General features: G+C 36.2%; 1 protein-coding gene across 6 annotated transcripts in view; it reads left to right on the top strand.

Moving 5' to 3' along the window:
- Positions 1 to 14,868, top strand: part of FGFR2 (fibroblast growth factor receptor 2) — a 120,446-nt gene that overhangs the window by 66,833 nt on the left and 38,745 nt on the right. For 4 of the 6 annotated variants that reach the window (XM_015888811.3, XM_007432551.4, XM_088132188.1 and 1 more), the window contains one exon: positions 12,163 to 12,353. In XM_015888811.3, coding sequence (XP_015744297.1) covers positions 12,163 to 12,353 — 191 coding nt within the window. Of the gene's footprint in view, positions 1 to 12,162; positions 12,354 to 13,272; positions 13,418 to 14,868 lie in introns of all 6 variants that reach the window. The other 2 variants (XM_088132187.1, XM_015888810.3) reach the window with 1 other exon arrangement.

The raw sequence follows: 14,868 nt of genomic DNA, 5'->3' as shown, positions 1-14,868 counted from the left end.
CACTTCACAAAGGGCAGACTGGTATTAAGACCATCAGCCAGCGATGACAAGTAAGCATTTTAAAACAAGAACATTCATGTCATCTGCTGCCAGTTTCTGACTGGCTGGTGTTTAATTGAATTTCTTAAATCTCTTTAATACACTCACCAATAAAGAATGCATTTTGATGCTTGTTTGGTGAAATGGTGTATAGAATATATCATGGAAATTATTCTTTGCTTTACTAGCTTACTATAACTCCAACTGAAATGAGTAGTAATGATTGGTGGGGAAACTTGAGCTTTGTTTCCGGCATCATTTTTGCATGCAGAATTTGTCTTTAAAGGAATCTGAATTCTTGATCATCCAGTTATACCCTTTTGATGGGAATGCTCTCACGATTACTTCATATATTTCTGCTGATTTTTGGATACGGCTCTGGCTTGGTGACAGAGTAGGTCAGTCTTCCCAAACATGGTGTTTTTCTAATAGACCCCCATCTGATATGACTTTTGGCCTTGTTTCTGAAAATTTGGAGAGTAAAAGTTGCAGCCTATTTTGCATTTGTGGAAAACTACTACTAGACAGATAGCACCAGATTAAAACAATAAGCAAACACATGAGAAGTATCCATAAAGAGATCATATAGCACATTTGATTTCAGGAAACCTTAGATACTTTAAGCAGTAACTGCATGGGCCTTGCTTGTCTGCATGACCAGCATGTGATATGGGTTCTCCTCCTATGCTGTGCTTTTCTTATTTAAAAATACATTTTAATGTGCCTTAATGTGCTTTTCTTATTTAAAAATAAATTTTAAGGTGCTTCATGTGAAATATGGAACAGGAACAAAAAACGTCCTTGCTTGCACACCTAGAACAATGATGGTCAAAGATAAGGGCAAGCATCATGGTGCCTACAGATAGGAATATGCCCATAGATAACTCATTTGGTGCCTGAAGAAATCCGTCTGACTTTTTTAAAATGTTGATTTTAATTTTGGAAGTGGCATGCTGAAAACCAAAACACCATCTTTCTACCATCAGGTTTATTTGTGACAGGGTGTTTGTGCCCAGAAAGATCCCGCTGGGATGTTAGAAAGCATCCGAGGAAGCTAATTGGCATTCTGATAAATGGATATCCAAATGCCATTGGATATGCCCACTTTGGAAGCCAGGTTGTGAATAAGAAATCTTGCATTGCAGCCATTCTGTATTTGCATCCATCACATGCTCTTAAAATTCTAAATGTGATCCTAGCCCCGAAAGGTTGCCCTTCCCTAATCAGTGATATCCTCGTAAAATAACCACCATGGCTATCTTAAACTGCCTCAGCTGTGACGAAAATTACATATAGGCTAAGCAACTGAATCTAATGACCAATTCTCTCTCTTTTAATAAAAGACGTTGAGATCATAAAAGGATGAACTTTACATCCGGAATTAGGTTTAGCAGAAACATCTACTTTCACTTCCTCCTTTCATACTGATCTTGGACTAGAATGGCAAAGTGGAAGCTGTATTTAAAACTCCCCTCCTGCATTGCTTTACCAAATTGGAATTATGTTGCTATTAAAAGCTTTGCAGATACAGTGAGTCCTCATGTAGTATATTTGATGCACATTTGGCTGAAGTGCTCTCTCATAAACTTTCTGGAATATAAAAAGATTGCTGTCAATCGGCTCCTTACAATAAATTTTCATGAATGTTAAAATGAAGCTATAGTGTTTGGCCATCCATGAAGATTATATCATAGTGGACTGCAAGAATTATTTTATTAAAAATGGCCATCCCTGATACGGATATGTTGCCTTAGTCTGTGCTTCAAAAATGAGTCATGCATATATGTTCCACTAGATTCAGACATTTAAAGATCATTGTGGATGAGTTCTGGGACATGGCTGCTGAAAATAAAACATTAAAAACAATCTGGTAGATTTAAAGGTAATAATGAAGACCATAGTTCACATACCTGAAGGTTTTGTAAAGGTACAGATTCCTGAATGCTGCTAAGAATTAAATAAGTGATGGAAACAGAGACAGAGGTATGAGTTGAACTTGCCAGCTAATTTCTTTAATGATTAAAAAATGCTGACATTGCTCTTCTAGATGAGATTACTTTGATGCCGAGGAATAGGAATAGATGAAGGAACAGAAGTTGTAAATGTGTTTTGCATACATACTGTTTTAAATTATTCTGATTCCTTTAGTTTTTCTAATTATTCTAAAGATGAGTATTTTACAACTGGTTGTACAGATAGTTCTCAACTTACAACTATTTATTTAGCGACTGATAAAAATTATGACAGCATTGAACAAAGTGACTTATGACCAGTCCTTGCACTTACAACTGTTGCAGCGTCCCTGCAGTCACGTGATCAAAATTCAGGCATTTGGCAATCAGCATGAATTTATGACAGTTGCAGTGCCCTGAGGTCACATGATTGCCAATTGCAACCTTTCCAGCCAGCTTCCAACAAGCAAAATCAATAGGGAACCGCATGATTCACTTAATGACTGCAGTGATTTGCTTAATGACTGCTGCAAAAATGTCATAAAATTCGGGGCAGTCATGTGATGTTTTCCTTAATGACCACACCACTTAACAGTGAACTTTCCGGTCCCTATTGTCATAGTTGAGGACTACCTGTAATATCTAATTTTGTGTTATAACCATTATTTTCCTAAATATGTACATTCTATTTGGTCATGAATTCATTTGCTAACTGGAAAGGATCTTGAGTAGTGAGAGTATTTGTTGACTATTAACTATTTAGCCAAATAATTCCATTTTTAGGAAATAATTTAGAATCTAATGTGCAGCTCTTAACCTCATAGAAAAACCAGACAGAAAAAGTGTTCTCGCTGGAATTGTCTTAGTAGGTGGCCAGTCAGAGATACAATTAAAGACTAGATTATGCTTTAAAACAGGATGTGGCAGTGTGCAGTCCTCCTGATGTTGTTGAATTCAGCTACCAAATCAGCTTGGCCAAGGCAACATAATAATAACCAAAAGGCCATATATTACCCACCATGCCTACCTATGGGCTTGAGAAATGTATTGTTAGTATTACCAGACTGCTGGGATTACTCGAACATTTGTTTTTATTATCTTCTGTTATCAGGGATACCAAGTAGTTATTGCTATAAAAGCTGTTAATCTTCACCATGTGGAAACTGTATTTTTTGACTAGACAGGTAACATAATAATTCACATATTGCTGTAAATCAGAATGCAGTTTGTTTATCACTTCAAATAAATCAGCCAGGCACCTGATGAAGTGAGCTGCAGCTAAACTAAAAGTTTGGAAAAGGTGCTACCAGAGTCTTTCTGATTTTTTTGAATAAACCAAATCATTATGGGTTGGGCTCATGTTTGAACTATGCCATTGTAATTTATTTAATGAATATATGGTTAAAGCAAACCATGATTTAGTGCCATGGTTGACTCTACTCACCATATTTAATGTACCTTTTAAGTACAGGTAGTCCTTGACTTATGACCACAATTGGGACCAGAACTTCCATCACTAAGCGATGTGGTTGTTAAGTGAGTCACACCCAATTTTACAACCTTTTTTGCCATGGTCGTTAAGCAAATCTGGCTTCCCCCAATGACTGCTTGTCAGAAGCCCCCTGGGAAGGTCTCAAATGGTGATCACGTGACCCAAGGACACTGCAACAGTCGTAAATACATGCCAGTTGCCAAGCACCCAAATTTTGATCACGTGATTTCAGGGATGCTGCAAGGACCAGTCATAAGCCACCTTTTTCAGCACCATCGTAACTTTGAACGGTTGTTAAATGAATGGTTGTAAGTTGAGGACTTCCTGTAATGTAGACCAAAAGTTCAATTAATTTTCAAAGTTTAGTCAAAGTTTTATTCCCTTGTTGAAGAAGTTATAGGGCAGGGAACTAGTAGCCTTTCTTTCTTCTGGGGGAAGCTCATGCTGCAAATAAATAATGCTCTGTGCTGGCTGGAGAATTCTGGGAGTTGAAGTCCACACATCTTAAAGTTGTCAAGGTTGAGAAACTCTGAAGTACTCTGTCAATCCTTGTCCAGTGCTTCTTCCCTTAAAAACATGAGAAAAAACAATGCAAGGAGTCTGTCTTCACTGTACACTATAACTCAATTTCTTCTTTCTCCTGTTAGTGTATAAGTAAGAAGGGCCCTACAATAAATTGAGACTGACTTCAGATGCTAACAGTTGTCTTTTGCTATTCTCTCTTAAGTAGTTCTATAGCAAAAGATGTCAGTCTTTTCACAGAATCTTGACTAGGCATACCAGATATGGCCGCAGTAACTTTGATCATTCTTTGCTGCCATCTAGAAGGTGTCTGGATGCTACAGCTCAGATATGATATGCCTAATCTTGACAAGATTCTTAAAACCCATTAACAAAAGACTGGAACTGGCCCTTGATCTGCCGTCTAGTAAGGATTTAACTCCTACTTTCCTGCATAACAAGGACAGCTAATGTGATTTAAGGATGTAAACTGATTACTGTATTTTTCCGACTATACTTTTTTCTAAAATCCTTACCCTAAAAACTGAAGGGCGTCTTATTCAAGGAAGTCAGCCGAGAATGACGCGGTTGCAAAACTGCCCATACTTTGTTTCTGCAGAGAGGCTTCCTCCTATTGCTAGCCTCCAATCACGAGTGAAATAGCCTGTCTCCCAAACAGACTTCCTCCAATCACGAGCCTGATGTAACTGACGTCAGCTGATGCTGAACAAACCAATTGGAGGAAGTCTGTTTGCAGAGACAAGCTATCGGCAGTTTCACTCATGATTGAAAGTAATCAGTTTTGCAAAAGAGAATGGAAATAGAGCTGCAGAGAGACGGTTTGGACCTCCTCCCACCGAGTGCATCAGGTAAATGTTAACTAATTACTAAATAAAAATGTGTTCTGCACTATCTTTAAAATATTGATTTCTTAATTTTGGGTTGGAAAAGTGGGGGTCGTCTTGTACATGGGGGCATCTTATTGACGGAAAAATACGGTATATGTCAGATACACCACTTTTACCTTATGTGTAAACTCATGATATGGTTCCCAGAATCTTGGTAAAATGATGATTTAAGTTTTATACCACTGCATTATGTGTTTTTGTGCAGAATAAAAGGTTCATTAACTATCTTTGTGTTGGCGATATTTCAGATTTATGTCATGGAAAATTAAAGCCAGTCTTACTGATTTTTCATTCATTCCATGATTCAGCCCCAAACATCAATTAAAATGGACATATTATTTGCACTTGGTTACTTCCAAAATAGTACTTGAAAATCAATATTATTTCTTCATATCATTGAGCAAGTGCATTGTGATGATTTATTTATTTGAATTTATTTTAACATAATACTGGTGTTCATAAATCAGTGTGCTGATGATACATAGGGATACAAGCACCCTGAGAACTTTGGATTATTGGAAAATATGCACTGCTACCAGCTAAAATAAAGATTTTGAGCCTATGGCTGATCTTAGGATGGGAGCAGTGAGAGATGTTAGAAAGATGTTCATATGCAGCTGTTGTGGTGGTCAGGAACATCCAGTAATACCTAAAAGAAAATGTAAAACTTGATTCCCAGACATAAAATGGTGATTTACCAGCACTGAGAAACTATTATCTCCCTTACTTAAACCGAGACCGTTGACTATATCTCTGATTTTTTATATACACCAGTTCTCATATACACACACCTCTGCATTAATCACTGAATGCTGGATTATATCCATAATGTAATTAGTAGTATGGAACTTTATTAACGTACTTCCCAATTAGTAGTTTGTAGATTGCATTTTGCTGTTACCCTTTTTCAAAACAAAACAAAACAAAACAGTCATTTTCCTTATTACAAGAGATGATGCTGGCATTTTTATACAAAAGAGATCATGCATGTAGACAAAAGAGAAAACTTAACCATGGGTAAGCTGTCAAGTCTAGTGGCTCACATGAAAGAGAAAATGTACTACAGTGATAGGCAAGACTAGTCGTATAGCACACTAGTAGTATACAGTGCAGACTTCTTTGCACTAAAATCAGGAATGTGTTGCGTTTGTGTGAAAACTTTCCAAAACTCTGGGAAACCCAAGAAATGAAAGACACTTATGTGGGCACAGGTTAAGACACTACCTTTATACATTGAAAGAATGTGCGAAGTGGGTTGTCTGGCATACCAGTGCATTACCACAGATCCTTGCTATTTTTTTGGAATGCATGAGAACATGCTGTATGCATAAACTAATGTACAGTATGTGCACAGAGTCTTTGTCTTGAAAGGATCCATCTTCATGTTGAGAAATTCTGTCTCTCTGTGTAGGTCTTCTTCTAACATATCCTGAATACCTTGCTAGGTTGTATGTGGCCAAGAAGTAGCCATCAGGGACCAGCCCCAGTATGTTTGGTCTATGATGGTCTTCATGCTTTCATAGGCATGTTGAGAATCATCAGAATCTGTGTGGTAACAGTAGAAGAATGGACCAGACATCCTGAATACACTATTTTAGACAGGCTATATATGATAAGTGCTGATTGGTTTCATGTTGGCCATTAAATTGTCACGTGCTGTTACTGCTGTCTGAGTAAACCTACATATGGGAACATTATACAGAAAACCTGACACTTTTTGTGTCATGGCATGTGAGCTTGAAATCTAGTCTAAGATTTGCTGTTTTGTCCAGTTAGGATTATTTATTGTTAGATGGATATTTGGAAAATACTATTTTTATGCAAAACATTTCTAAATTCAATAAAACTTTGAGCTTACTTTTAGCCATGCACATCCAGTGCTTCATTTATGTAAATATTTCAATATTTCTTTGAAACTAAAGATACACTTTAGATTCAAAGAACTCCACATCAGATCAGCTCTTACATTTCAGTTGCATTAGTATATTTAGCTAAAAGTTAAATACTTGTCAGTGCAAGGAAACTATGTCAGACTTAGAATAAAGATTGGAAAGACTGTTCTTTAAGATATGGGAGAATTCTTTTTTTCTCCTCTTTCTTTATTTTTCTTCTTCACTTAAGGGCATGAAGTAAGGTCACTAAGAAAATCAAACCCTGATGTGGCTAAATGAAACATGAGGCCTACTGACTTTCTAAGAACAGTTTAAATAATATTCTCCAAGGTTTCATTTTGTACTGAAGACAGTTGTAATATTTGGGAAGGTGGTCTAAGGGCCCCATTAAAGGAAGGTTAGGCTTGTTGTTTTTCTACTCAAAGAAGGATAAGAGTTATGAAACTGGAGCTTATTTAGTAAGAGGCGGGAAATTTTATACATTATTTTCACCACTGTTAAAATAGTAATATACACTTTAAACCACAATTTGCACTTTGTTTTTATACCATCCATTCCTACAGCTGATGAAGCAGAACATTAGAAAAGTAAAATGTGAATCATATGTATAAAATTTGGAAAGATGCTGTTTCATTTCTAGTAGTTATTCAAAGCCTAGATTTTGAAATTTGTGATGGTGGAAGTAGATCCAGGAGCTCTTCTGATGCATCATTTCAAAGAGGAAGTGTGAGAATTGACTCATGTTTTGGACTTACAGGTAGTCCTCATTTAGCTACTGCCTCATTTAGTGACCATTCACAGTTACAACAATGATGAAGTAACTTTATGACCAATCCTTGCATTTACATTCTTCGCAGGTCTGTAAAGCGAAGGAAAGCTGAAGAAAGATCATAAGCACAGTTGTGGTTTTATTTAATGACTGCTTTGCTTAATGACCAAGTTGCCAGTCCCCATTGTGGTTGCTAAATGAGGGCTACCTATAATTGTTTAGTGTTAGACTTTCCTGACTGGTCTGTAGTTAGATCTCTCTCATGCTTAAGTGGTTTTGATTTTATCTGTTTCTTTTTTTTCCCATGGGATCCTATGGGAATATTATCGAACCTGCTTTGTGAAGACATCATCCTAATAGGCAAGATATACATGTTCAAAATAAATTAAGAAAGACAGAAATGTTGCAAATAAACATGGAATGTTTCGAGCTGCATCTTTTAACGTTCCTTGTCCTTTCAATCTGTTCTGCACATATCTACTGGAAGCTAGCAGATACAAAATGCATGAATACATTACGTAAGAAAAAGCATGATTAGTCCATTCTCATCCTCCCATTCCCTGCTCTTGTCTTCTCTCCAGTTGCATCTGAGATTTCACACTCATTGCTTATAGGCTTTAAAAGTTGCCTTTGAATCCTTGAGTGCAAGCACCGAGCTTAATTTTTAATGGAGATTCTCAAAGTAGTCAGTGCCTGGCATGAAATTACGCTTCCACGGAGTTAAGGCATAAACACAATTCCACATATAGCTGTGAAATCATTTAAAAACAAGCCCCAAGTGCCACAAGCTGAAGAAGACAGCTGCTTTGTGCTACGGTGCCAGTGCTGTATCAGCACACGCATTCCCAGGAGGCATCCGCGATGGGCCAGCTACGTGAAAGATTTCATTGTTTGGCAGCTCCGTTACTTGCTATGACACTCAGGATTCTGCTGTCGAGCCTTTTTTTTTAACGATTGTATGACATTTAGCATTTGGACACCATATATTTTTTTCTGTTAAATATATACACCATTAAACAATTAAATCTTTGCATTTTTACATAGACTGCCTATCCCATCAATCAATTTTTTAGAGAAGCTAGGCAGGGGTCTTTGATAGTGAATAGGACTAAAGTCAATGTTATATTTTCATCTTTATCTTATGAGCTGCACCTCCCAGCCCAAAGTTTAAAAGATGTCGTTATTTCCATTATAAGACATCCCTGGTAGACTTATGTATTCTAGCCTGCCCAGGATCTAGAGGATTGTGATCTATATGGAATCATTTTTCATCCCAATGAAGAAGGGGGTCCCCATTAGAAGGTTATATTTACAATGACTGTATCCCTTTCCTCCCAAATAAATGTTTTAGCATGCTTATTTGGCTGTGTTTTTTAAATAGAGAGAGAGAAAGAGAGAGAGAGAGAATATTTTAAACACAAGAATAAGACTAATACAACTACAATAAAGGGAAAAAGAAAAGAGAAAAAGGACAACATGAAAGAAAAAAGAAAAGTGCAAAAAGAAAAAGAGTAGCAGAAAAATAGAAAACAAAGAAAAAAGATATAAAGAAGTGGCTTCCTTCTTTATAGCAGTTATAAGTACAATTATAAATTAACCTCTCTCTCACTAAAGTTAAATCGTGACTTTCTACTTTCTATAATCTAGTGCTCTGTTAAACTGAAAGCCAGGTAGTGACTGCAAACCAGGAAGTACATGGAGGTGAGTGGAGAGAATATCAGTGCAGGATGGTGGATGAAGGATGAAGCCCTACGGAGAGGCTGTGAAAGAGTTCACCTTCAATTCAACATCAATATACAGTTGCTCCACCAGTCCCCAGGGAAAACACCCCCCCCCCCAAATATAAGCTCATTTTCAAGACTGATGTTGCCCAAAATATTTTTAAGAGTTTGTCAAAGCAGTGAAAGAGTTCCCTATTCAGGCATGTGCAACTAGTTGAGCATAAATAGATCTTCCTGCCCCTTCCATCATAATGCCCCTCAAAAATGTTCCACAGAGAATTAAGGATCCTGCAAATGGGTAGTTTGCAAAAAAGCAGATGGGGGTATAAAAGCCCTCTCCATAAATAAATATGTTTCTTGTGAGACTGTAACTATAGTCTTAAAACTGTAAGAGTATAAACATTACTTTTTTTAGTATCATATCTGAGATTCATCCTAGTTTTAGTATTACCAACAGGAAACATTAGATTTTAACCTCTTAGTGCATTTCCATTTTCAACAGCTTTAAAACAGTTATACGTTTTACTACAGTTAGAATTAGAATAAAATATTTCAAGTTGATGGAGAAGAATAAATCATTTTAAGAAATGTATATTAGTAAGTATATGTAAAAAGATAAGATAAAATCTAACATGATGACTGATTTGTTTTGGATACGTAAAGAAGTAGGTACTTAAGAATATTTTGGAAATGATTAATTTGCACCTAACTGCAGTGAACTGATATTTATATTGAAGCTCACAAAATATCAAAATTTAAAAAGGCAGACAAGGAGGCACAAATATTTTGCAATATTTTGGGAAAGGGGCTATTGGGCACAACATGATACAGTATGTGATTAATTACAAACACTGTAAATTACCAATTTATTACAATAATCATACACTAGAATTATGCATAATGTGTGACTTGAGATTATAGTTTGTGATTGAGAGAGAGAGAGAGAGAGAGAGGTATACAGATTCAAAAAAGCCAATTTGGTGTTCTCCCAAATAAGCATCTTGGAAGAACACCAATATACATCATGTTGTGACACTAGAAGATGGGTGTGAATAATCCATTCCTTTTACACTGGGTACCAAGTCTTTGTAGCTCCAAACCACAGGATGATGTCATGTATTTTGAGATTTGCAAAACCATATGTTGGCCTGATAATACCAAAAGAAGTAATAATAAGAATGATTGTTTCTTGGAATAATAGCATTCGGCCATGACTTAGAAGACTGTACAATAAGTCAGGGGCATGTGATTGACTTCTTTTGCTGCAGCTTTCTTGTGAAAGTGGTCTGATTGGAAAATATCTACCATTCTTAGAAAAGGTTTCCCTAACCTGACGTCTTTTAGATCTTGGGAACTGAAACATGAATTTCTACTTTCTGGTATTTTAATCCTTGTTAAATTTGCTTTATCTATTTTTTTCCTTTTATTGACATTATAGATATGCTTAAGATCAAAACTTTAATTATACAACAAATACTTTGATGCAATAGGCAGCAGTTCTTTTTTCAATGTTATACTCAGCTTTGGATGAAAAAGTCAAATAACTTTATGCTTGTAATGTTGATATCCTAAACTGTAATTAATATTGATAGAACATTTTTTCTCTTCTCTATTTTCAACACTCTAAGTTATCTACATAATAGAATGTTAATAATCTCCAATTATCACTGTAGTGAAACAGTATAATGTAGCAAGATTTATAACTATATAATAAAAAGGAAAAGAAAAAAGAAAAGGTTTCCCTAACCTGACATCTTTTAGATCTTGGGAAATGAAACATCCAGAATTCTGAGATATTGCCATCTGGAATGCCCCAGATTGAGGAAAACTATCATGGGCTATAGAGATAATTTTGGTTTACCATGATAGCTTTAAAATGATACCATACTTATCTACTCTATATTCAGTAGGAATCTTGATGGCCATAAGTGATTACCATCATATTTACCATAAATGTGTTAATATTAGTCAGATTTTTCTGCTGGTTTATGTATGTGCTTAATTACCCTTATTAATAGTCATATTGAATCTCCTCCCTTCCTCCCTTCCTTCCTTCTGAACTCCACATCTTTTTGTAAATAATGTATACCTTTATGTTGTATCAATATGCAAGTATCTCAAAGGGTTTGTCAATAGCAATGTCTGCACTGATTTCAAATTTAGAACATTAGATAGATTAAACACTATTCAATCAATGCATATTAAAACATGATCAGAACTCTTCTACTTTTATTTAATAAGTGGTAAATACATTATCATTTAGTAAAGGACATTAAGTCAAGTCTCAGTCACTAAAAAAGAATTGCACTTGATGAATTTTGCTGTAAAACTTTGTTCTATAGTTCCTTATGTTGTGAAACTTTCTTTGCTCCTTTAAGGGTACTAGTCCAACTGTAATTTTCAAGTACCTTCTTGGAAGTACAAGTAGTGCCCTGTTAAGAACACTTGGTTTACAGACTACCATACTTAAGAAAAGAGCCTATTCTAGCAAAATTTGAATTAAATACACAATGATTCAAGTTAAATACACAATGGTTTGAGTTCATTGCACAATACTACTTATACAGTATTTTACAATAATACTGTTCTATCTTACATACAAATTCAACTTAAGGACAGACCAGTCTACCTGGCGGCCGTGCTGGAGTACCTCACGGCGGAAATCCTGGAGTTGGCCGGCAACGCCGCGCGGGAACTTGTTCTTAAACTGGGGGATGACCTGCATAGCTTTTGCTGTAGGTTGGTTACAGTATTAAGTCAGCCAAAAGTTGGCTCATGTTCACTAACAGGTTTTTTTTGGCAACACTGATTGGTTCTGTATCTCTGTACGTTTGTTTCTCTCTTTTGTACCTCTCCCTGCCGGCCCCCCCATCTTGGCTTCCTGATAGAACGATCACCACACAGGCCTATCCTGCAAGCTGGTCTACCAGCCAATATCTCTGCAATAGTTGGGAGTGATGCAGAGTTTGTCTGCAAAGTCTACAGTGATGCTCAGCCTCATATCCAGTGGATAAAACATGTAGAAAAGAATGGAAGTAAATACGGGCCAGATGGATTACCATATTTGGAAGTTTTAAAGGTAAGTTTATTATTATTCATTTTTTGAGACAATAAGGAATTATTTTACAAATGTTAAAAATACTATGAAATGGAGCCAAGGGATCAAATTCATTTTAATGACCTAGAGCTTTTTTATGTTGCCTGTGCATACATATGGTGCAATATTCTGGGTCTGGACAACATATGGCTTCACAAATGTTGGTAGAATACAATTCCCATTATTTCTCACCATTGGGTCATGCTAGCTGGGACTTATGGGAATTACAATCTGACATCATCTCACAATATTGTCCATTCTTGACAGAAACAAAAGCAAACATTTGGTGATTTATCTTCTAGAAATTCCTTTATTCACTGGCAAAATTGTTTATTTTTCAGATATCATTATTTATTAAGAGAATTGCCATCTCCTTATCTTAATATTACTTGTGATTTATTTTTTGCAAGGAATACACAAAGTAAATAAAGATAAAATATTTAATATTAAGGGCTAGAGGAACATCAAGTGGCCTTCTGAAGTGTTCATGTTTGTTGCCAAAGAATGTTGGCAGTGCTGGTTTTACTGAACGTCAGAGATGCTGGGATGTCAATTTTTCACCACCCTGTTGTGAAATGTCCACTGGGCAAAGAACTTTAAAGCTGGCAGCCACTGATTTCCTTACAAAGAAGCAGCTCATTTTAAAGTATTGTTCTGCTCTGAAGTAATTGAGCCAGGAATCTAAGGAGTTGGCACCACTGAACTATTAGTTCATTTCATTTTGTCTACCCGGGAGCTTTCCCATTCCATTTTTGTTTTTTTAAAAATGAAATAAGTACAGTATTTATGTACTAATATGCTAATTGGAAGACATCTTCAGTATTTTGGTGGCGGGACCATGGTGGTATCTACATTTGGGGTAGCAGTTACATTGTTCTCCTGTGTTATTGGTCTGTTCTAGCATTCGGGGATAAATAGTTCCAATGCTGAAGTGCTGAAACTGTACAATGTGACAGAGGAGGATGCTGGAGAATATATTTGTAAGGTCTCCAATTATATAGGGGAGGCCAACCAGTCTGCCTGGCTTATGGTTCAGCCAGATAAAGGTAAAAAATGTATGTTAAAGAAAGCTGGATGTAGAAGCTGGAAAAAATTGGTGCTTTGGGATTCTGCAGGCAGCTTGTAGGATAACTCTGTGACCTTGGTGTATTTATAATCCTGTCTTGAAGATGCAACTGGTTTTATTCCAGTAGCCATGGAAAAATTCCCACAAATAGTATATGTGTCTTTTTAATTATCTTTTTTTGAACCCTTTTGTATTTTACTTTGAAGCATTCATATATATTTGTTCATAGCATACTCTGAAGGATTCTAACATGACCTTAGTTTCATTCTTCAACTATGTGTCTAGCACACCCTATACCTACGGTGACCATACCTCCTTTATTTCAGGAAGCTGTTCTTTAGATTGATTTGATTGATTGATTGATTGATTTTTGGGGGTTCACTCTTGAATTTTATCCTTATGAACCTCTTTCAGATTTGCCCCTATTTCAGGTTTGTCCTTTATTTTTTCTAAGAAAATATGGTCACTGTATCTATACCATTAGTCACAACTAGTATTTGGGATAGACTTAAGGACTAAAGAGTAATTATGTGGGCGGCATATACTAGACTTTTCCCCCATGGTATCAGACTGAATTTCAAACCACGTAAATTCAGTTCAGCATGGATTATTCTCCTGGAAATCCAGTGCTCTGTACTGTATATCCTTCATTATCATGTTTTTCAAGCAACTGAACTATGCAAATATTTCAGCTATACAGTATCATGTGGCTCTTGTTAATAAAGTGACCGGCATGGTAGCTGTGTAAAAGCATTCTCTTCTGATGTCACTGGGCATGAATCTTCTACTGTTAATTCCATTGTTTATGCCTTGTGTACAATAGACCAGTAAAGCTACTATGCTGAGTATTTTAGAAGATTACTTAATTTGAGATTTCTTATTTTGGCCTTTAAACAATCCTATTGTTTACCTTGTAATATGGAAACATGTTATGCTATTGACAATAGAGTAGCCTTAGTGTGAAACATGGCATGTAGCTGACTGTACTTGGTATCCATACCAGTATGATCATTTTAGAGGGTACTGACTTGTATACTTTTACTGTCATAATGGACAGTGTAAGCACACCAAACGATGAGTCATAGATTGGCTTCCATGATTATTCGAGGCAGTGGTGGTGTGTTCTCCTAGCATCACATTTAATGATTTTTGCTGAGAGTTTTTTTTAATAACTCCTTGGCCTATATACAGAGTATAATGAACATACTTCTTTTTGATCGTTTTATCTCTTCGTTTTCAACTCTTCCCTCTATGTTTCTGATATTCCTCCTTAATTGAAAGGAGAGTCTATTTTTTTTTAGGTTCTTTTGCATTGTATGTTTCTGTGTCATGATATCATTTTTAAAAACTCAAACGATTTGTGGTCGAATTTTTCCATGTTGTTTGATTGCATGCATACTTAGGCGGTGAGTGTAGGTTTGGTGAAGGGTA

This window comes from Python bivittatus, unplaced genomic scaffold (genome assembly GCF_059951505.1).
Source record: "Python bivittatus isolate LINGU-HERP-01145 unplaced genomic scaffold, Pbiv_v1 ctg000980_np1212, whole genome shotgun sequence".
Classification (NCBI taxonomy): Eukaryota; Metazoa; Chordata; class Lepidosauria; order Squamata; family Pythonidae; genus Python; species Python bivittatus.
This window is presented reverse-complemented; position numbering and strand designations above follow the sequence as displayed.